At 38.4% G+C, this 21,909-nt stretch overlaps 2 protein-coding genes across 2 annotated transcripts; one reads left to right on the forward strand and one right to left on the reverse strand.

Annotated features, from left to right (window-relative positions):
• Positions 1 to 3,658, reverse strand: LOC146578844 (myelin-oligodendrocyte glycoprotein-like). The gene is made up of 3 exons (XM_085269077.1): positions 3,426 to 3,658; positions 1,921 to 2,274; positions 1 to 1,694 (listed from the first exon to the last, which is right to left on the reverse strand). Exons 1-3 carry the CDS (start codon positions 3,478 to 3,480, stop codon positions 1,510 to 1,512), a joined length of 594 nt encoding a protein of 197 aa, XP_085125203.1. The 5' UTR covers positions 3,481 to 3,658; the 3' UTR covers positions 1 to 1,509.
• A 4,714-nt stretch (positions 3,659 to 8,372) lies between these two features.
• Positions 8,373 to 21,909, forward strand: LOC146578845 (uncharacterized). Its single transcript, XM_085268881.1, has 9 exons — positions 8,373 to 8,399; positions 9,617 to 9,880; positions 9,960 to 10,205; positions 10,292 to 10,468; positions 10,577 to 10,657; positions 13,880 to 13,978; positions 14,801 to 14,899; positions 19,041 to 19,133; positions 21,498 to 21,909. Exons 1-9 carry the CDS (start codon positions 8,393 to 8,395, stop codon positions 21,557 to 21,559), a joined length of 1,128 nt encoding a protein of 375 aa, XP_085125007.1. The 5' UTR covers positions 8,373 to 8,392; the 3' UTR covers positions 21,560 to 21,909.

Raw genomic sequence — 21,909 nt, forward strand, 5'->3', positions numbered from 1 at the left:
TAAACTGATAGTTTTCCCTTTAATTTCATTTCACACTAGTACTTCAAAAGGCACATTAAAGCATCAGAAGGTAATCATACAGGTAATATCACCCAAACAGGATTTTGTTTAAAAAGCTGATGCTAAATAAAATGCAAGAAACAGTAAAGAAGTGAAATGAATACTATGTTTAACTGTAGCTTATAAGAGGACTTCTGCTTCAAACAAGACATTGATATTAAACAGAGAATCATTTCAATTGGCTCACAGTGACTGATCTACTTATATACGTCATTACCAGACAGACCCTCAATCCAAACAGCAGAGCAGCAAATCTTTAGTTCATGTTTGACAGACAGAGACAGAATGCATTCAATTTATAATTTATATAAAACTGTGGAAGTTTTAGTTTTTGTAATTTTCTATTCTTGCATTTTTCTTGTTGTTTTATATTTATTTGCCCTTAACAGACATTTTATTGCTAGACCAGCAATAAAAGGCTTAACATTTAGAATAAGTGATTTCATTTTCTCTTTGCTCTCTGTTTTGAGGTGAGGATGATAAATGTTTATTAACTGCCCTGTGCAAAGAAACTGAAGATGAAAGGCCTATTGGGAGAATTTTTTCTTATCCAGGTAACTTCAAACTTCAGGGTTCAATCTGTACTATGAAGGTGGTTCACTTTTTCCTGGGGTTCCTTGTTAATCTATGACCTAACCTGTTCAATAGCAGGTTAGGTCATAGATTAGAGATCTGTAGGTATGAAATGAGGTGTGAGATCACTTCCTACTGACAAACTAAGTCTGTGGCAAACAGCATCACCATTCCTGGAAGATCCTTCAGACCAGCGCGTGGATAGTAGTAGTTGTCCAAACTCTTTATATTATATTATTATTATCTTATAAGATTTTACATCAGTTCCAGGTGGACAGAGTTTACATTGGACAGTATACAGTATGTTATTCATATTGTAGTCTTATCTTTGCTATATAACACTGTCTGTGAAGGTTCTCAGTCATCCAGGTCATCGTAGTCAAAGGAGCTTGGAAAGAAAAGTGTCTGGACTTCTTTAAGTTACTTGAAGATGTTTCACCTCTCATCCGAGAAGCTTCTTCAGAACTGAAGAAGCTTCTCAGAAACATTTCGGAAACATCTTCAAGTAACTTAAAGATGTCCAGACACTTTTCTTTGCAAGCTCCTTTGACTACGATGACCTGGATGACTGAGAACCTTCACAGACAGTGTTATATAGCAAAGATAAGACTACAATATGAATAACATACTGTATACTGTCCAATGTAAACTCTGTCCACCTGGAACTGATGTAAAATCTTATAAGATAATAATAATATAATATATAAATATGACCACCAATGTCAGGAAAGATACCCTGGGTATTTTGAACTTGCTTCATAGTACAGGGCCCAGATTCGGACCTATATTATATTTCCACATGCTGAATGTCAGAAGTGAGAACTTGGAACAGCAGCAGGAAATTTAAAGTAAAGCTGAAAAAAGCTCTGAAAATTTTCAGACAGGCTGTTGTTCAGCTGGAGGCTGGTATGATTCCTGACTCTGCTGTTGTTTATGTTTTCTGTAGATCACAAAGCCAACAACAGCAGCAACAAGAAGCACAGCAAAAACTGACAGAATAGCTGCAGGTCCAACAGATCCAATCTTCCCTCCTCCATCGTCTGGGTTTTCTCCTGTCTGACCTGCAGGTGAGAAACAGGTGTGAGGTGTCAGCTGTCAGGTAGGTGATGAGTGAAGAACAGAACAGAATCAAACTGCTGTCAGACATTATCTACTGCACTCTGATCACATCACTCAGACCAGCTGCTTTCTACAAAGTCTCATCAACAACATCTTTAGAAACAAACATCAACAAGCAGGAAGCAGCTTCACCTCTGATCACACACACACTCAACTCTACTCACTCACCTGGAGGATCAACAACACTCAGGTTTATGCTGCTGATGGTTTTCACAGCTCTCTTTCTCCGTTCTCCCCCATGCGTGAGGATGCGGCACTCGTATGTTCCATTATCTGCAGCTTTCACTTTCTCCAGAATCAAAGACACGTCTCCATTTTTCATCTGTTGGTCCTGGAGTTCCACCCGGTCTTTAAAAGATGGTTGCTGGTCTTCTGGAACAATGTGCCCGTCTCGGAGCAAAAGAACATATTCTGGCTCCAGGTCCCGTCTGCTCCACTCCACACCTGCGAGGTTGTTGCTGTTTGGAGCTTGACATGGCAGAGTGACTTTTTCTCCAAGCCTAGCTGTGATGGTTTTTATGTCTGAAAGAGGAAACAACAAAGATCAGAGAGGTTAAAGGGGTCAGAGTATAGGTCTTCACTTTTACAGCAGCCAATAGGAACAAGTAACTTTAAAGAGGAACTGCAAAGCTCTGATGAACTGGGCAAGAGACAAAACAACAGACATACTTGGCATCATCTGATGTGTGGTGGATAAATCATTACACCACTTACACAGAATCGACTCTCTTTCTCTGTGAGGACCTGCACTGATGTGTGTTCCCAGACCTTAACCTTAAATGACTTTAACCTGTACATTAAAATCAGGAAAATCATATCAACGTCTTCTGTACTATAAAAGCATAAAAGCACACACACAAACCTTCTGTTGACTGTTCCCTTTGATATGAATCTCCACAGCCACTGAGTTTGCTCCTTTGTATCCTTTTGATCCACATATTTAATAGGAGTGAGGAAAAAAATTGAAGCAGCCAAAGTACCACAATATTATGATTGGCTATACTGTATTAATACCTTAGTTGCATCTATTATTGTAGGGTCTTTTCCTTACAATATAGAGAACCTTGAAACAACTGTTGTTGGGATTTGATGCTAAATAAATAAAACTGAACTGAAATTATAAACAAGGAGAACACCTCAAGTCTTTTCATTTTTAAAGAGATAAATTAGACTTAACTACAAATTAAAACTAAGGCGATGGCAGCTTCTAGCTTTGCTTGCCAGTGTCTAGAAAAAAAAAACAGATGGCGCAAACTAGTCTTAGAAGCTTAGAAGTCAAGAAAAAACACATCACAGTTATTGACAGTTTGATAATAATAAGTTTGTTTGCAGGTTTGCAGGGGCGATTTCCAATACGCCAGCAGATGTCGCTGTTTGAAATAGCAGGAAACAAATGCGTCAGCGTTTCCGTGTTTTACGAAGCCTTTTCTTTCCACATCACTATCGATACTGTTTTTAAAATAGACATATGTATACGTTTCTGTCATACGAATCTTACAGGCACTTTGTACTGTCGCATTAACTTCCCATGTAAAGGTTTTTTTTATGAAAAACAAAAAGACTAAATATAGACTACAATAAAAAAGCAACAAATTAAACTCACATAAAATGTATTAACCTGTTATTTAATCGTTTTTCACACATTCACATTGATCTACTAATACAATGCTCACCTTGTGCGGCAGAAATCAGTGGGTTTAGAGACAGAAGAATCAGGAAGGGCAGCATTTTCTCTCTCTTTTCATTATGTACACGTTTGTGTACTCCCCAACGCCAGACCTAGCAAACAACTGAAGTTCAATATTAAATTTGTAATATTACGCCTCTAATATTAAACTTCAGTTGCTCGCTGTAGAATCTTACAGCAAGAAGTGTTGTTAAGTTTCGTTATCCTTTCCACACAAAGGGAACATCCACGCCCTGTAAACCACACCACGTGATTGCCGATAACACATAGGTTTCATGCATTCTTACTTCAGTTCCCTTCCTAGCTCAGACGCCATATATATATATATATATATATATATATATATATATATATATATATATATATATATATATATATATATATATATATATATATATAGATAGATAGATAGATAGATAGATAGATATGGCGTCTGAACATTTTATACAGATAAAAAAATATAAAATATAAATAAATAATATGTATGTACCCTTACATAACAGGAAACAGTTTTATGCTGTTTAAGTTGTGTTGTGGTGAGAGTGCCGTTGTCATTAATGGGTGTGTATAGTCTAAGAATATGTCACAGTTAAAACCAGGAAGCTCAGAGCAGCAGTTTTTACGCGCTTTTACGTTACATTACAAAGTTTGACTGAAACAACAGACCGCGCACATATTTGAACTCTCTGATTGGCTCTTCTTCAATTTATTGACCAATAGCTGTTCTCCTACAGCAGCGCACACTGTTGTCAGGTGTGTGTGGTGTAGCCGATTCTGTGCTGAGTGTTTTTAAATCCACTCACGTTCGTTAGCTGTGAATATTCGTGGATAACACTTTTTAACTGTAAACTATTAGACCAGTTAGTCTGGGTGGTAAGGACAATACTATCGGTCAGGTTAATGTGTAAGAATATTTATGTACTCTAAGGAGCTTAGAAAGGAAAATGACTGGACTTCTTTAAGTTTCTTGAAGACGTTTCATGTGTTTGTTCTGACAAATAACAAAGCAGTGTTGTAGGTACGAAGTTAAAACAGAACTGCACGAAACTAGGATGTATTTGTATTATGTGGAGGGTTGTAGTTTTTTTTTTTTTTTTTGTATGGCACTTTGCTGCTCTCTAGTGACAGACACAAAATAAAGTAGTCAACTGAGTAATTACTGTTACGTAATATTTTGGGATATTTTTACGTGTAGACAACAATCAGCCAACACGTAAATAAAGACTTAAAGTCCATTTGAAACAGAGGCCATCTGACAACAGAAAGAGCACAGGCAGCTCCTCGTGTGATGGTTTCTTTTCTTCCTTTCATTCTTTCTCTCTCACCTCTCTGATGGAACTGTAATCTGTTTTTACACGTTTTTGGGTGGCTCCTGTTCATTATCAATTCATAAAGCCTGCAGTATTCAAAGACACAAGTCCTGTACTACACTCAACAAAAATATAAACGCAACACCTTTGTTACTGCTCCCATTCCCCATGGGATGGACGTAGAGACCTAAAACTCATTCCAGATACACAATATAACCATCCCTCCCAAACAGTGGTCACAAATCAGTCCAAATGTGTGGTAGTGGGCACATCTGCCATATTGAGATAATCCATCCCACCTCACAGGTGTGCCACATCAGGATGCTGATCTGACATCATGAGTAGTGCACAGGTGTACCTCAGACTGCCCACAACAAAAGGCCACCCTGGAATGTGCAGTTTTGTCTCACAGCAAAATGCCACAGATGCCACAAGCAATGAGGGAGCGTGCAACTGGCATGCTGACAGCAGGAATGTCAACCAGATCTGTCACCCGTGCATTGAATGTTCATTTCTCAACCATAAGCCGTCACCACAGGCGTTTCAGAGAATATGGCAGCACATCCAACCGGCCTCACAACCGCAGACCTCGTGTAACCACACCAGCCCAGGACCTCCACATCCAGCAGGTTCACCTCCAAGATCGTCTGAGACCAGCCACCCAGACAGCTGCTGGAACAATTGGTTTGCACAACCAAACAATTTCTGCACAAACTGTCAGAAACCGTCTCAGGGACGCTCAACTGCATGCCCGTCGCCCTCATCGGGGTCTTGACCTGACTCCAGCTCGTCGCCGTAACGCCGTAACAGGTGGGATGGATTATCTCAATATGGCAGATGTGCCCACTACCACACATTTGGACTGATTTGTGACCACTGTTTGGGAGGGATGGTTATATTGTGTATCTGGAATGAATTTTAGGTCTCTACGTCCATCCCATGGGGAATGGGAGCAGTAACAAAGGTGTTGCGTTTATATTTTTGTTGAGTGTATGAAGCAGGGTTGTGGCTTATTCAAGTAACTCCACATTCACAGTACTACAAAGGTGTGTCTGTGAAGATGCTCAGTCATCAAGGTCAATTGTAGAACCACCTTCTCTACTATGAAGGTAGTTCAGTTCTCATATCTCTCGTATTAGCCAGTAGAATGTTCTTGGATTATTCCTGCAAACTCAACCCACTTTGGTCGTGTACTACAAAGCAAATCCACCATAACCTGGATGTCTTTTCTTTGATTTCATTAAAAACTGAAATTGAACATTAGTAACAAATACAGATTAGTAGACATAATTATTCGTTGGTCTTTCTTTATTCATTGATGTATATAAAAGAACTGAAGAAGCTTCTCAGGTGAGAGGTTAAACATCTTCAAGAAACTTAAAGTCCAGTCACTTTTCTTTTCAAGCTCTTTAGAATATATAAATATTCTTCAACAATGTACACATTAACCTGACTGACCATAAACTCATTAGCATACCACACTGACTAACCAGTCTAACCATTTACTCTTTAAGCATGATATCCATAGTTATCCATTACAGTCAAGCTGTGTGATGTAACAAAGCACAGTGTGGTGCTCTGATACAGCTTCAGAGTTTTAAACAATTGATGGGTTAAAGTTCCTTAATCAATTTTATATTTGACATATTTTACTCAGCTGAGTGTTGTTACAGACACACACACCCATTAATGACAGTGATAGTCTTGCACAAAGCAAGGTCCATAAGGTCAGGTAACATTTCATGTCTACAGATCTTTACTCATAAAGTGCAGTGTCAGCTTGAGGAAGCAAGATAATGTGTTCTTTTGCTCCTTTTTGCTTTGGCTGTGCAGAATTGTTCAGTATGAGCGATATGGGGTTCTGACGCTGGTCAACCCCTCTGGTGCAGACACGGGGGAGTACACATGCTACCCAATGAACTGTGAACACACTGACTGCAGGAAGGAATACAGCAAAGCTGTTAGTCTTCGTCTTCTTTCCAGGTGTGATTAATACATTTTATTGATGCTTAGCCTTGCATTTCTCTGAACTGCAGACTTGACATGAATCTTTTTTACATCCTAATAATCTCATCATAAATTTGTCATATCTGGTCTCTGTACGGACCAGATCCACAACTGTTTGTTCCATCAACTGAGTATTACAAGGTGATTCAGCTGAGGGGCAACTGGCCTGCAGTCCTCCCCTGTCAGTTGACGTCACCTGAGGCTAAAGTAACTCTGCACTGTGAGTACCCACCTGTGGAGGTGGACAGAAGGGAGATCTCCTTTAATGTAAGAAGGGCTTCACAATCCATCGACCTCGGCCATGTCATGCCGGAGCTTTATACTGTGTTTCCAGTCTGGGAAACCTGAGGCAGAGCTCTATAAAGTACATGCTCATCTATGTTAACACAATGCTGCACTCCACTCTCTTGACTGCCCAGCACAGAGTCCTGACATCCATTCATTAGAACACCTTTGGGAGGAATTGGAGTGGAGACTACAACCCGGGCCTTTTTGTCAAACATTAGTGTCTAACCTTACAAATGGAAAAATTAAGAAAAATTCCTATAAACATGCTCCTAAACCTTGTGGAAAGAGTTCCCGGAAGAGATGAAACGGCAATAGCTGTAAATCATATTACACCAATATGAATTAAGAATGGGATTTCACTCAAGTTCACATGTGTGTGAGCGCACACAAAACAATACTTTTGGCAATATAGTGTAGCTTTGTGTGACAGTACAGGATGTAAAGCCTATTTGCACTCACCTGTATTTATAAGGTGGCATCCAATATCACCAGTGGATAGGAGTCGTGGCTTGGCAGTGTCTGGCACACGAATGGCAGATGCAAAGTAGCTCTGTTATATTGCAGGACATGGTATCAAAAAGAGAAGCCGACAATAACACAAGACTGCTTGTTGTGTAGTGTTTCAACACAGTAAACATCAGTATGCATCTGAGTGAATATTGTGTTCATCCAGTGTGTTATAGATATAGTAAATTAAGCAAAAAAAAATCGTTCAAAAACATTGGACATGCTAGGGATGTCATGCTCAATATTGATGTGTGGCTCAAAAAACCCATGTCAGGTGACCACGGGTAACTGAGGTTTTGGTGCATGTTGAGTCATGGCTTGCCCGCTGGTTTGGTTGCCAGAGTATTGAAAAATATTTATGATGCCACAAACTCCCAGACACACACACACACACACACACACACACACACACACACACACACACACACACACAAACTACAAGCACTTTCTCTAGGTCCAAGTGCTTTCTGTCTCACATTTGCACATGTTCAAACGCCAGTGACAATGTGTGACAATAGCAAAAGTGGCCATTGGGTGTCGCTGTTCAGATGGTTTTGAAACCTTGACTGACCAATAGAAGAAGAATGTTTGGTCTAGGGGACAGAGGCACTCTCCCGTCCCTAATGACAGAGCAATCATTATTTATTCCCATCTGGCAGACCTGATAGGGGAAAAAAATTAGTGAAGGAGGACAAAGAGAGAGAGAGCGTAAGAGAGAGAGGAAGCAAACGCAGGGGAGGGCCTACATACAGTTAGGGGAAGGGGGCGGGCTTTAGTTGGTGTCATTTAAAAATAAGAAAAAGAAATCCAATTACCGAGAACAGAAATAAAGAACACAACCATGCCAAGTAAGTAATATATATATTTATACATCTTTGTACTCTGATTGTATGCTTTGGTTGGTAACTGAGGGCTGGGTTTGGGATGATGACAGAGAGCAGAGTCTAAACTTTGATTTAGAAGTTGTGGCTTTATTATGTGCATCCCATGTCACAAGCATAGCAAAGGAAGAAGGTGTAAAATGAACATTAATGGCATCAAATATGAGCTAAAGCCTTACACAAACAGTGGAGCATGAACAATAATTATAGAGAAGAATTTGAATTTAAGTGTTAGAGAGCGCACACGTGTGTGGGTGGGAATAGTTATGACTATTAGTTAATTGTTTAAATTCTGTTGATCTACTGGACGGTTGGCCATGTTGTTTCATAACCAAGAACTGAAGCCAAACCTGAAAATCTTTTATATTACGTTTAGTTTTTGGTTCAGTTTCAGTGACACCAGTTTCTCTATGATCGTGTTCAACAAAAGGCACAGGGGTCCTAAATATCCTAAAACTGCTTGAAATTTGAAAATTTCGATTGTGGATTTTTGAATGCTGATGTTTTAAGATTCAAAGCAAAAATAACTTTAAGACATGAATGATCTAAAAATGTTTGTGCATTATTCTTAAATCAACCAAATGCATTTACAGTCATGGCTCTAATTTGACAAATAAATGTTTTTGACAAATAAAGTGGGATTTCTCCCACTGATAACACTGCGTCCAGATGAACAGAATCAACTTTTTGGGATTGAAAAATAAACGTTTTAATGATTATTGTTTGTTTTTAAATTTTGCCTCAACATGTTCCAGACTTTGACATTAATTTGATGGCTTTAGGAAAAGTATTGCATTAGCTTTTTAGAATAACAGCAATATTTATAGACAGTCCCTCATATTCAGAGGTTTTAAAATGACTGGTCAGTTCCTGTGTTATTCTATTATAAATTAAGCAGATAAGGAGTGGTGGAGGTGGAATCTTCTGGTGCCACCTTCATTACTTCTTGATGCATGCTCAATAAGGTAAGTGAATCCCCACAAGTTGATTCTGCTCATCTGGACGTAGCATTTTCCACCCCAGAAAAACAAAAACAAACAAAAAAACCCCGCAACATCCAGATGAACAGAATCAACTTTTGGGCACCTTCACCAGTATTTCTCCATTGCTCTCTCTTTGGCTTTCTTGGTATCATGGTATTATTTGCTTTATCAACAAGTAATGAGGATTTTTAACCCTCACAGCTCGTCTGACTGTGAGTCCCAGCAGCTCTCAGTTCTTTAAAGGAGACTTTGTGTCTCTGAGCTGTGAGGAGGACGACACCTCTGCTGGATGGACTCTGAGGAGAAACACAAGCAAACAACAGAGGACTCAGTGTGGAGATGGGTGGGGAACACCAGCTGGTTCTTCCTGTAAGATCAGTAACACATATCAAGTGGACAGTGGAGTTTACTGGTGTGAGTCCAGAGAGGGTCCCATCAGTAACATGGTTAACCTGACAGTCACTGGTAAGCTGAGTGTGTGGAGTTAGTGTTGATGAAGCTGTGTGTAAATGGATGAAATGCTGTAGTTTGTCTCTGTGTTGAGGTGGATCAGTGATCCTGCAGAGTCCTGTCCTCCCTGTGATGGAGGGAGATGACGTCACTCTGCTCTGTAAAACAGAGACCACTCCCTCCAACCTCCCAGCTGCTTTCTATAAAGATGGCTCCCTCATCAGGAAGCAGCCTACAGGTCACATGACCATCCAGCATGTTTCCAGGTCTGATGAAGGCCTCTACAAGTGTAACATCAGCGGTCATGGAGAGTCTCCATCCAGCTGGATCACTGTCACAGGTGACACACTCACCTGTCTGTGTTTCTGCAGCTTTCAACATTCACAACGTGACGACAACTTAATGACTGTGTTTGCTTTATTTTAGAGAAACACACCACCACACCTCCACCTACATCCACACCTCCACCTACATCCACTCTTCCTGCATCCCTTTCTCCTGCTGTTGTCTGCATTTTGTCAGTTTTTGGATCAGTCTGTGTTATGGTCATGCTGGTTGTACTAACTCTACTGGTGAGGCGATTTGTTCTCAGAAAGCCTGAAGGTGAGAAGATTTCATATATACGTATATATACGTGTGTGTGTGTGTGTAATTTTGTTTATTTATATGTTGTTTATTTTTTATTTTGGCTCATGTCATCATAACTTGAAGAAGACGACGTCAGAGATGATATCAGATACAGTGAAATCAAAATCTCAAATCCTCATCAACAGCCAATGAGGCGGCGTAAAGGTGTGTGACTGTGTCTCTGTGTGTGTGTTTTCTAACAACATTCAAAAGAAGGAGAAAACTTGTTTTGATGGTTAATGTAAAGTGGCTAAAGTATAATATTATGTTGCACTTTTCAGGAGAAATATCTAAATAAGTGCTTCAGAGGAAAAACACTAAAACATTGAAACAGTAAATTTACCAAGAGCACTTTTAAAAAGATGATTTTTAAACTGCAGTTTAAAAGAGACCGCAGATTTCAGGCTTAGAGCGAGAGCACTACAGAATTCGGGGTTAGGGGTTTATTCTGGTATATTTTGTTCATAGTGAATAGTGATGTGTCGATCGCAAACGAAACGATTCTTAGAGTCGGCTCTTTGAAGTGAACAAAGGAGACGTGCTTTTTTTCTTTCTGTCTCTCTCACACTTTTTTTGCTTCACACCGCACGTGAGTCTTGTGTTTGCACTGAACACAGGGCGGAGAGGCGGTAGTTACACTCCCAGTAGCACAGGAACAGGTAGGAGAGGGAGAAAGAGAGCCAGGGACAACAACGTCACATTAGAAAGGTATAGTAATCATCCACAACTATTTTCAGTTGCGGATGATAAAGGATTCAGAAAGTTTATCCATGCAGTGAATCCTACGTATGCAATTCCAAGCAGGAAAACTCTCTCCCAAAAAATCATCCCAGACCTATATGACAGAATATGCATCTTCTTGTTGTTTTGCATATTTTAATTTATATTTTATTGTGTTCTGGTTTGAAGTGTTTTGTGTTGTTTCACTTTAAATTTGTTTAAAAGAAAAAAGCTGAAAATTTAAATAGTTAAAAGTTGAAATGTAAATAGTTGATTTTTGTATTTTATATTTTATTTTTTACATTTTATGTGCAGTGACCGGTCAGAGCGGGCACACTCTGTTTTGTGTAATTCTTTTTAAACCCCTGTAGAACTGCAACCACATAAGCTAGCGCAACAATTTTTGGTTTTGCACATGAAACCGGAGGAGTTGTACTTAGAGGCCATCAGCTTGTCCTAAGTCACGGTTTCCGTCCACATAGGCAAAAATTTTGTAAAAAGTATTTGCAGGAACAAAAACATAATATTCCAGAAACACGCTTTGCCAACCTGATCAGCTGTTTGTAAGACTTCCTAACTGGAATAGACGTCAGCGCGAACTATCGCGTGTCCGCCGTTATCTGCCCAAAACCGGGAGCAACATCATTTATGGAGAAAATGTAGTTTTTTACCTTTAGGGCCATATAAGTTATACTGGTGTTTTTAAAAGTCATGTTTGACTTTATGGTTTTCTGTATCGTTTCTGGGATGCTTAGAATTCAAATCACACTGCTGGAACACACATGTTGTTTTTGTTTTTTTGCAAATTTGCATTATATTAATTTTCCGGTTTTCCTTCAGTATTCAGGAGTGTCTATGAAGACACTCTAAAAAAAAACTTCCAGAGGTGGGAAACTACGTTGTCCAACTTTTTTGTATTTACAGTTTTGAGGGATAAATCTCTGAAATTTCTCTAACTAGAAATTATATGTAAAAAAAAAAATAATAATAATAATAATAATAGCGAAAGGTAAGGAATTTCAGAAAAATTATGCATAGCTATAAAATATAAAATATAGTGTTTGTATTGGTGTTGTGCTTTTTTAAATGTAAACTTATCATATTTTACAAAAAAAAAACTGTATGTGGTGGAGGGAAATGGAGATCAAACATATAATTTACTAAAAATATCCCATGGAGCTGAATTTTTATTTATTAAATTTTTTTGCAGACCTGTGTAATTAAAAGACTCTCTCTCTCTCTCTTTGCTCTCTATAGATAATATAGGAAGAAAGCTTTTGTTCGGTGGTAAAATCCTAGGTTATCCTGATCTTAAAAACACATTAAAAACCTTTAGCCTTGGCAAATGTTGAAGACTAGTTTCAGAAAGTCTTATTAGTGAATGCCTTTAATTTCTGTGACATATGCCTCTAGGTTTAATCTCTTTGATTGAGGGGACACAATAAAGCTCTTCTCTGTAGATGTTATCTTCATCAATAAACCCAAGGCACATCACTCTCCAGGCACTATTCACTTGGGAATAGTATTATATTGTGTTTATATATTTATTTTATTGTATTTGTAGTTTTTAAACATACTATAAGACGTTTTTAGTGCAGTAAAAATCAGACAAGGGCAGCATTAACGAAAAAAGCATCTATTAATAGAAAAAATGGATTATTCAGTGTATTCAGATACACAGCTGTCGTCATTTTTTAGGCACGTAACATTTCTGGACCCAAACCTTCATTTTACAGCTACTTGGTGACGTTTTTTCTGCTGGCTGTGTATTTGTCATCAGTGACATCAGTAGTGGCTCATCCTGCAGCATTCTTTGTTCTTGAGATGCTTTTAAAGAGTTGAGACATACTTCAAGATGACAAACTGATTGTTTTTCAGGTCACAGACAGGAAGGCAGAGATAAGGAGACAGGACCTGAGATTACAAAACCAGATCAACACATTGTGTAATAGCAGAGGCCTAATACTAGAGGTGTAACATCGTAAAGTGTTCTGGTTATTGCAGCGACCAGACTTGTTTTGATGGTTATGGACCATAGATTGCAGAAACTGCACCCTTCCACTACACGCATGGCCTTTAATTAATATCTTGTGGTTTAATTTCACATTAGCATGCAAATGAAATAATTCACTTTATTTATCTTAGATTAGATTTGTTTAAGTGATGCAACAACACTTAGTCTATAAATGTTCACACTGCTCACCTGCTGAACCATTCACACGGTTGTTTTTTACATGCTGGACTGCCTGTTTGTCAGCCTGTGGTTAGTCTGTTAACATAACACAGCAGCTCTGTGGTTGTCCAGTTTCCTGTTTCTAATGAAAAACCTCAACTGCTCAGGTTTCGCTGCAGGGCAGTAAAAGGGATTTTTAAACTCTGTGTAGGTGCAATACATTGACAAAAATATTCATTTTCAAAATATTCATTTTATGTATTAAAAAATAAAAATGTTCAGTTCTGTTAATCATACCTATCATCTGTCTTACTTGCACCTCAGATAAGGTGCCTGCACCATCAGCACAAAGCAGCTGTTTCACTGCTAATTTGAATACTGGACACAAAAGCAGTAGCTGAAATGGTTTTGCATCATATTTAAAATATTAAAAGTAGTATAAAAATGACCGTACTGTCTGCAGTGATGTCCTCCGTGTGTGTTTTATTGTGCAGAGACTGATCCAGCTGCCGTCTACTCAGCAGTGAGAACTGAAGATGTCAGTTATGGGCAAGTCACCATCAAAGAGAAGCAAAGAAAGTCAAAGAAAAGAGGTACAGCTGCTCTTCTTTGTCTTCATCATGGATAAGAATGCGAGGAAGAGTCCAGCAGGTGTTGCGACTCCTGTCTGGATCAGTCTGACACTGTTTACTAATTACTCTTAAGCTAAGCATCTTTATTTAAACAGGGCTGAAGTCATGAAATAATTAACAGGGAAATGCATTAAAGTGCGAGGTCATCACAGTTTTTCCACCCCCAGAAACAAGTGATGCTGACACTTATCCCTTATGAGTTTCACAAAGCTATGTGCATGTATGCTTCAGCTTTATGCAACTTGTGGTTACTGTACACACATGCACAAGTGTGATTTCCACTCTCATCTATAGAACAGAAAGCTCCAGCAACACTTGAAGCACAGACACCAAATTTATTGTCTGTTCAGACTTGTAAGGCCATCGCCTTATACTTATTAATCTCTTCTGTTCATCATGAAAGATGCATAATGTGAAGTTATGGCAGAAGTATTGAAAATCACTATTTGCACCAAAAGTTATAAAACCTGTAAATATCTGCAAAGAAGAAGCGCAGCGCAGTTTTTGCAGTTAGCAGACATTTTGCACTTAGTGTGACGTACACGCATCCCATGATTTTTAGCATGTTTTCATTAAAACAGTGCTGTGATCAGTTGTCTGCTTTAAATATAACCTTTAGTATCACTTCTGTTCTCTTCTTTCTTGACAGTGAAAGTGTCATTCCTATTTACACAATTTAAAAAAGTAAATAATCTAAATAGTTTTTTGTGTTGTTTCTAATGTAATGGTAAGTGCCAGTATGACTACTGCACTGATGTCTTCTTTGTGTGTTTTATTGTGCAGAGTGTGATCCAGCTGGAGTCTACTCATCAGTGCGAACTGGAGACGTCAGTTATGGACAAATCACCATCAGAGACAAGGAAAACAGATCAAAGACCAGAGGTACAGCTGCTCTTCTTTGTCTCCATCATGGTTCAGAACAAGTGTTTTTGTCCTTCATAAGGACGATATTTGTTGTAAATATTGAGATGCTATTTGATTATCTGTAGTGGATCCTCTCAGCTGTTACTAACATGTTGCAGCCTGTGTTGGAGGATGGTGAGAGGTCAAGCAAGAAATCCTTCTTTATACATACAGGACAGACGTTACGAATTTCTTTTAGGGACACTAGAGGAGATCCTGCCAAAATGAACACAGTCAGGGATTTTTTTGTTGGGATAAATGAGCTGCAGGCTGTATGAGTACCTCTGAAACACCTCTGCTCATATGCATCCAGGCTTGTGTGATACATCCTTGCAACCATTCATGGGGTTTGATAATTTACTGATTGATTTACCATCCATCTGTTTTAAAAGTTGGAGGTTTTGAGAGCTTATTGCAGGGCAAACACAGGAAGACAAACTCAAATTCTCATGTATGACCAAGTTAAAATCAACATCTAATTTAACATGCATGTCAGAGGCCACGTGGCAAAACTAAGTAACAGTTCCTCTAAGCTGAGCGCGTGAGCAATCGCACACTGCTGACACAGTCTCCACACGGAAAACCAGCGGAATGAAAATAAGTACATGTACTTACTTCAATTTCAATTCAGGCTGGATTTTTTTTGTGCGCAGTGCAGATTGTCTGTGTCAGCAGTGTGCGATTGCTCACGCGCCCAGCTCAGAGGGAACACTGGAACATTTAACATGTAAGAACTGTGATGAATTGTCCGTATCATCATATTTAAAGCAACCCTGCTTTAAATATGACATCATTAAGTCCTGACACTGAATCAAACTAACGGTGTCTTAGATGAAATGTTTAAATTAACATCATTTCTCACACAAATGTATCATTTATGTGTTATTGTATAAAAAAGTCTGAGCATTAAATATATTTGATGGCTCTGAGGTGATTCACAAGGAAGGATTGTAGCTCCATCAGAATCAGAAAGACCTGAAATATACGAGAGAGCAGCATGATGTTGAAGATAAGCACAGGGCATAAACAGGCAGTAAGAGTGAGATAAGAACCTGCAGAGCTGCTCTGTGTTGTTCTTATGGATGTGTTCTGATAAAGTTAGAAGTTATCCTTTTTTTAGCAGAGTATCACAAAAAAAGGTTGGTCTATATGTCTGAGAGTAAGCTTAAGCATTATACTATAGACTATTACAGTTACAATCTTCATAAAAGAAACATTATGCATTAACACCTGAATTTTAAACATCTATATTTACATATCTATAGCCTCCTCTTTCTGAAATGCTTTTTAAACCGTGAACTCAGTTAAAGTGTTTCATCAGAAACAGGAAACTGGATGACCACAGAGCTGCAGTAGAGTTTTGTTTAAAAAGTTTTAAAGATTGACTTCTCATCATAGTCCTGATGATAGTGTGTATATGTAGTGATAAAGTATTGGTCTATACAGTACTCTCTGGTAAAATGACACAGGAAAGATGACCACAGGGCCTCTGAAACCTGCTGGCAGTTTCTAAGAAATCTGATCATGATGCTTACTGGGAAATAACTTCTTTTAACACACATCCTGTATACTGACACCACTTTCTATGTTTCACTTCCAGCACTCGTGTCCTGTTAGACACTGTTGCTCATTATGCAATGACGTTACATACAGTACCTTTTAATTTTTGTAACCTGGTGCATACAGATGCACTCAGGTTGAAGACATGAGATTTATTTTTGTTTTCTTCTGGCTCACCTGAAGCACCAGTAGTGCACCAGTGACAGGCCTGTGGTAACGTCATCGTTAGTGCATGCCAGAGATGGACAGTAACGCGTTACTGTAATCCGATTACTTTTTTCAAGTAACGAGTAAAGTAAGGGATTACTATTGCAAAATCGGTAATTAGATTACCGTTACTTTCCCGTAGGAACGCTGCGTTACCGCGTTACTAAAACCGTGATTTTTTTTTTTTTGCGAGAATGTCTCATGACAGTGACGTAAGCGAGTGCGCCGTTCGTGACAACAGCTGTGTGCAGATCAACAGTGGATCATATATCGAGTACTGGAGAGAGTATGAGCATGCAGCGATTAAAGCGTGGAAGTACTGACCTTACTTTGAGTTTGATCCCAAGTGACAAAAACATTAGCGTCCCCTAAACTTCCAAGCAAGCACCGAGTGCGCAACGACGTAATGGGAAACTCACAGAGAAACTCGAGGATTCTTAAACTGACCGCGGCACACCTGCACCAGGGTAAACCTCCGCCTACCGCAGTCCTGCTTTACAGGTGATAATAGAGCAACAGGACCGCTAGTCTTTAACTTTATTTATTTTCTGCTGTGTTTTACTTGCATCTATTTGAAAGACTGAGTGTAAACACAAAAAAAAAATTATGTGCTGGAATGTGCAGAAAATAGGTTTAAATATTAAAAATTTTCTTCCAGTCAGAGAATGTTGCATATAATTACATTTTTGCTTGATGCATAAAGTTAAAAGATTAAAACTGATAAAACAAGTTTTAAAAAGGGACTTTTCCATTTGATTACATTTTGTATGATGGATTATGCAGAAAAAGTAGAATTGGGCTGAAAGATCTATCACTTTATCACCTCTTCAGGTTGTAAATCGTGTTTTTAAAAAGTAACTAAGTAATTAAGTAATTAATTACTTTCGAAAATAAGTAATCAGTAAAGTAACGAGATTACTTTTGGGGGGGAAGTAATCAGTAATTAGTTACTGATTACTTTTTTCAAGTAACTTGACCAACACTGGTGCATGCAACAACAAATATGGTGACTATAAAGTAGAGTTAATAGATTATTGATCCTTATGCAGCCAGAAGACCACAGCCAACAAATCCTAAAGTCTGAAGATAAACTGATAGAACTGAATGCATTTACTTTTTTCCAGCACAACTTTTTTAAAAGAAGAATTTCTTGCCAACTGTTGTTTTCACGTGGACACATTTTAATCACATTCAAAGTGACATCACAATGACGTGAATGTTTCTAGCTCTAGGTTTGAGTCTTGGGTCAACTTTCAGCCTGGACATTAAGCTTAGCACCAGGACTTTTTCTTAATTAGAAATCCGAGGGCTAAATTTGGTCTGTTTTTATTCTTCATCTGGTCATATGATGGTTTTTTGCGCCCATCAGGGAATCACAACTTGAGCTTTTACTGAGAAATATTTAACTCTCATCAGCCTCATCAGGTCAGTATCAGCAGAGGTTTATAGTGAAACCATTGTGAGACGTTACCTGTGATGAGGCACATGATCAATAGTGGGTCAGTGAGACAACTCCCACTGGATTAAATACTTGGGACTCTCCACAATTTGACTTTAGAACTGAAGAAGAAGAGACGTGAAATGTGAAGAAACGTGATGAAGTCCAGTCGCTTTCTTTCCGAGCTCCTATACAGACACAGAACCACACAGATGGTGTTTTTGGAGCTGTAAGAATTTGGACTGTTTTAACTGGGAACTGAAGGAGCTTTGAATGGGCTAATTGTGTATTTTATCATTTTAGCAAGTGTTTACAACATAACATGGAACAAAAACAAAGCCTTAATTACAACCTTAAAAAAATTGTAGACCCTGAACAACCAAGACATCAACAATATAGAATTATGTTTCTTATATAGTTTTTGTAGGAGCAACTTCTTGAGCCACGCCTCTTTTTTAACATTTCATATGAAAGGAGATAGAAAATAAGAAGTGATTTTCTTGTAATGCATTAAAGTCTTGAGCAATAGTTCTCCAGGATCTCTGAAGACTTAAAGTTTTGTTTTGGCTGCTTTTTCACTCATTTTCATCTTTCATCTTTCTAGTTTCCATTTTCAGAGGTACATTTCTCTTTTTGTTAATTTCTTAAGCCACTTAACAATCATTGAAGTACAAAAACTTCCCCTAACTTAAGAAATGGACCAGTGTTGTGTTTACACATAAAAGAAACCAAAGCAAAACTATTTTTTTTCTATTTGTCTGTATATGTATATGTGCACCAAAAAGCACACAAACACACAGCTTGTGTCCCACTGCAGACAAGAAAAAGAAGGAAGACCAACTTTCTTAAATGTCCAGTGAGATTTATTATGCAGTCATCTATACATATCTATATGTTTATTTTGGTTCATTTCAGCCAGTGGAGGGAAATCTGGAGGTGATGACATCACATACAGTGACCTCAAAATATTACATCATCACCAGCAGCAGCCAACCAACCGGAGCAGAGGTATTGTTTTGTGTGGAAGGTCGAGTCAATAAAAAATATCTGCTTTCAGCTCAGATAAGCTTCTCATGTATTTGCATCCATCCTTTACATTAATGCCATCTTATGCTATCAACAATTGCTTGTTGTCAAGTTTGCCTCCAGCATAGAGACACTAGCATCTTCATTTCACAGGCGTTACTGTTAACAGTGGCTGGAGCTAAGATGCCAGCTGCTTTTACTGATTGTTTGCACGTTGTGGATAAGCCTCTAGTCTTTGGGAGAAGATTATCATGCTAGACAAGCTTCCTCTGGATCTACTTTCACTTGTCCTGAGATCAGCTGCAAGTCTTGCTTTGTGTGGAAACACAGCTAGGATCAGCAAAGAGGAGTTTCTATGTTTATCACAGATATTCTTTTTTGAAAAACTGAAGGGGAACATTAATCTCTAGAATGATCATTTTTAAGGGCATGGACTTAAACATTTAAGGAATCATTTCCCTTAAAAGTGACATTGTGTGGTTGTTACATTTAATGTTACATTTACATTTAAGAGCCAAACATGTAACTTGAACACAATGACTTTATGTTTCTATGGTGAACGTAATTAAATCATGTAGGATCTGCTTTCAACAACTTAAAACTAGTTACATTTATTCATGTATAGCAAGAGTGCGTAACTGCCTGGATTTGCGATATCACAATATCACAATATCACATGCAACACAGAAGACAGAACATACACACACCACATGCATGCTATCTCTATTTATTGTGGCTGAACCTGTCAAGGACAGAAAAGTAAAGAAAATTCGGTATCAATCAGCTTTCCTACTTTTTTTTAGTTTGGATTGACAGTTTGATGGTGCAGTGTTTAGCACTGTTGCCTCAAAGCAAGAAGTTCCTAAGCTCAAATCCATCATCAGGCAAGGCCATTTCTGTGTGGAGTTTAAAAAAATCATTGAGTGAATTTCCACGCGGTTAAATTGCTTTATTTGAGCATTATGCAATTCTTTTATTCCAACTTTATGAACCAACTTCATTAACTCATGATGAGTGAACTTGTTTACTGCAGTTGAGTCCAACTGAATTCAGTTGAGTTGATCCAGCCCGTGCAAATTGTGTTAGTCCAATAAAAGTACTTAATAGAAAGACATTTATTAATGTGGAAATCCTTTCCATGATTATTCTAACTTCATTTAAAGAGTCTCGATGCATGCTCAATCATGCAGATAAGTAGTTATTCTTTTGGAGTGATCAACAAAGTCAAATTGTGGTTGACATAAAATTGTCATGTGCGTCTTTTTTTCCTCCAGTTTAATGGATTTAGGACACAGCTGTCATCTGTCCATCTCTACATCAGGGTTGCAGGAGGCAGGAGTCAATTCCAGCTGTCGTAGGGCCAGAGACACCCTGGTCACCAGTCTATCGCAGAGAGACAGACAACCTTTCACACTCACACATGTGGGCAACTTAGAATCATTAACCTAATCCCACCAACTTGCCCATGGAGACACAAAGTCCACACAGAAATGGCCTTGTCTGTTTTGCTGTACGCCAGGGACGACAAGGTTGCTTCTCTGCAACTTTGAGCAGGGGAATGGGTCCTTACTGTCGTCTATTCAACCATGCTGATTGACTGTTCAGAGTATCCGGTACAGTGTATATATTTTGTGACAAAGTTGAGTCTGTTTGGCATTTGGGTGCTGAACTTTATTGTAACACCCGGGCAAACAGCTGAAAGAATTTGGCCCCAGGAATCAGTGTATAATACTACAAATGATACAGTTTATTATGGTGATTGAATCCCTTTCTGTGGGTCTTGGGCAAATTACTTTGCCAAAGGATAATGTTGAAGTTTGGATTTATGCTCATATTTAATGATTTATGAGTCCCATGTTAACGTTCAGTGTGAGCACAGGATGTGGTTTGAACTTAGTGAAGAATTTAAGGGAGGTGAAACTGTAAAAGTTCAGGCAGTCAGGAAGGAAACCACTGCCTGGTTGTTTTGCACTCTTTGGTCAGTTGCAGCCTTTTTGTTGTTATCCACAGAATCCACGTATTTGAGCTGCCCTGCTGGAAGTATTTTCAGATTTAGTCTTTCTTTGAGTTTGGATAGAAGACCTAATAAAAAGATTACCTATATATGTGAATATGTTTCCAATTTGGATCCTCCAACTTAAATTTTCGTGGCGCTCATCAGTATGTTTTTTTGAAACAGGGAGGCTCTGAGTCGCACTTCCTGGTTGGTCTATTTCACATTATTTGTGACAGTTTGGCTCCAAGACTATTAATGTGAAAATGTTGACTTTTTTAAAATAAATGAGTGAGTTATTTTAACTCTGACTGGTCTCATATTGTTTGAACTGTGTGTTCTTGTGTTTTCAGAGCTTCCATCAAATCCAAATGTTGTCTATTCCTCACTGAAGAAATCTGCTAGTCCAACCTGACAACCAGCTGCTGGTCCACACAGGTCCTCAGAGCAGAGGGCTTTCGTTATAAAAAGGATGTGTATGTATTTTGTTTGATCTCTTCATTAAATGCACTCACAAAACTGCAGACAGACAAAGAGAAACGTAATGGGTGATGAGACGTTTTTGTAAAGAAGCTCGAAAAATTTGTATTTTTGTCACACTGCCTCTCTATGTCTCTAAGGCCAAAACAGAAACATTATACTGTATGTATATGCTATGTATTATATAGTCTATAACTGATAAATAAACATAATGCAATGTATTTAAAATAATCAGTAACTTGTGGGACCCTGCTGTCGTCTCCACAGCAGAAATCTGTTTTTTTG

Source organism: Mchenga conophoros, linkage group LG3 (assembly GCF_057382185.1).
Source record: "Mchenga conophoros isolate Kocher_MC1m ecotype Shallow Benthic linkage group LG3, M_conophoros_male_GT1.1, whole genome shotgun sequence".
In the NCBI taxonomy this organism is placed as follows: domain Eukaryota; kingdom Metazoa; phylum Chordata; class Actinopteri; order Cichliformes; family Cichlidae; genus Mchenga; species Mchenga conophoros.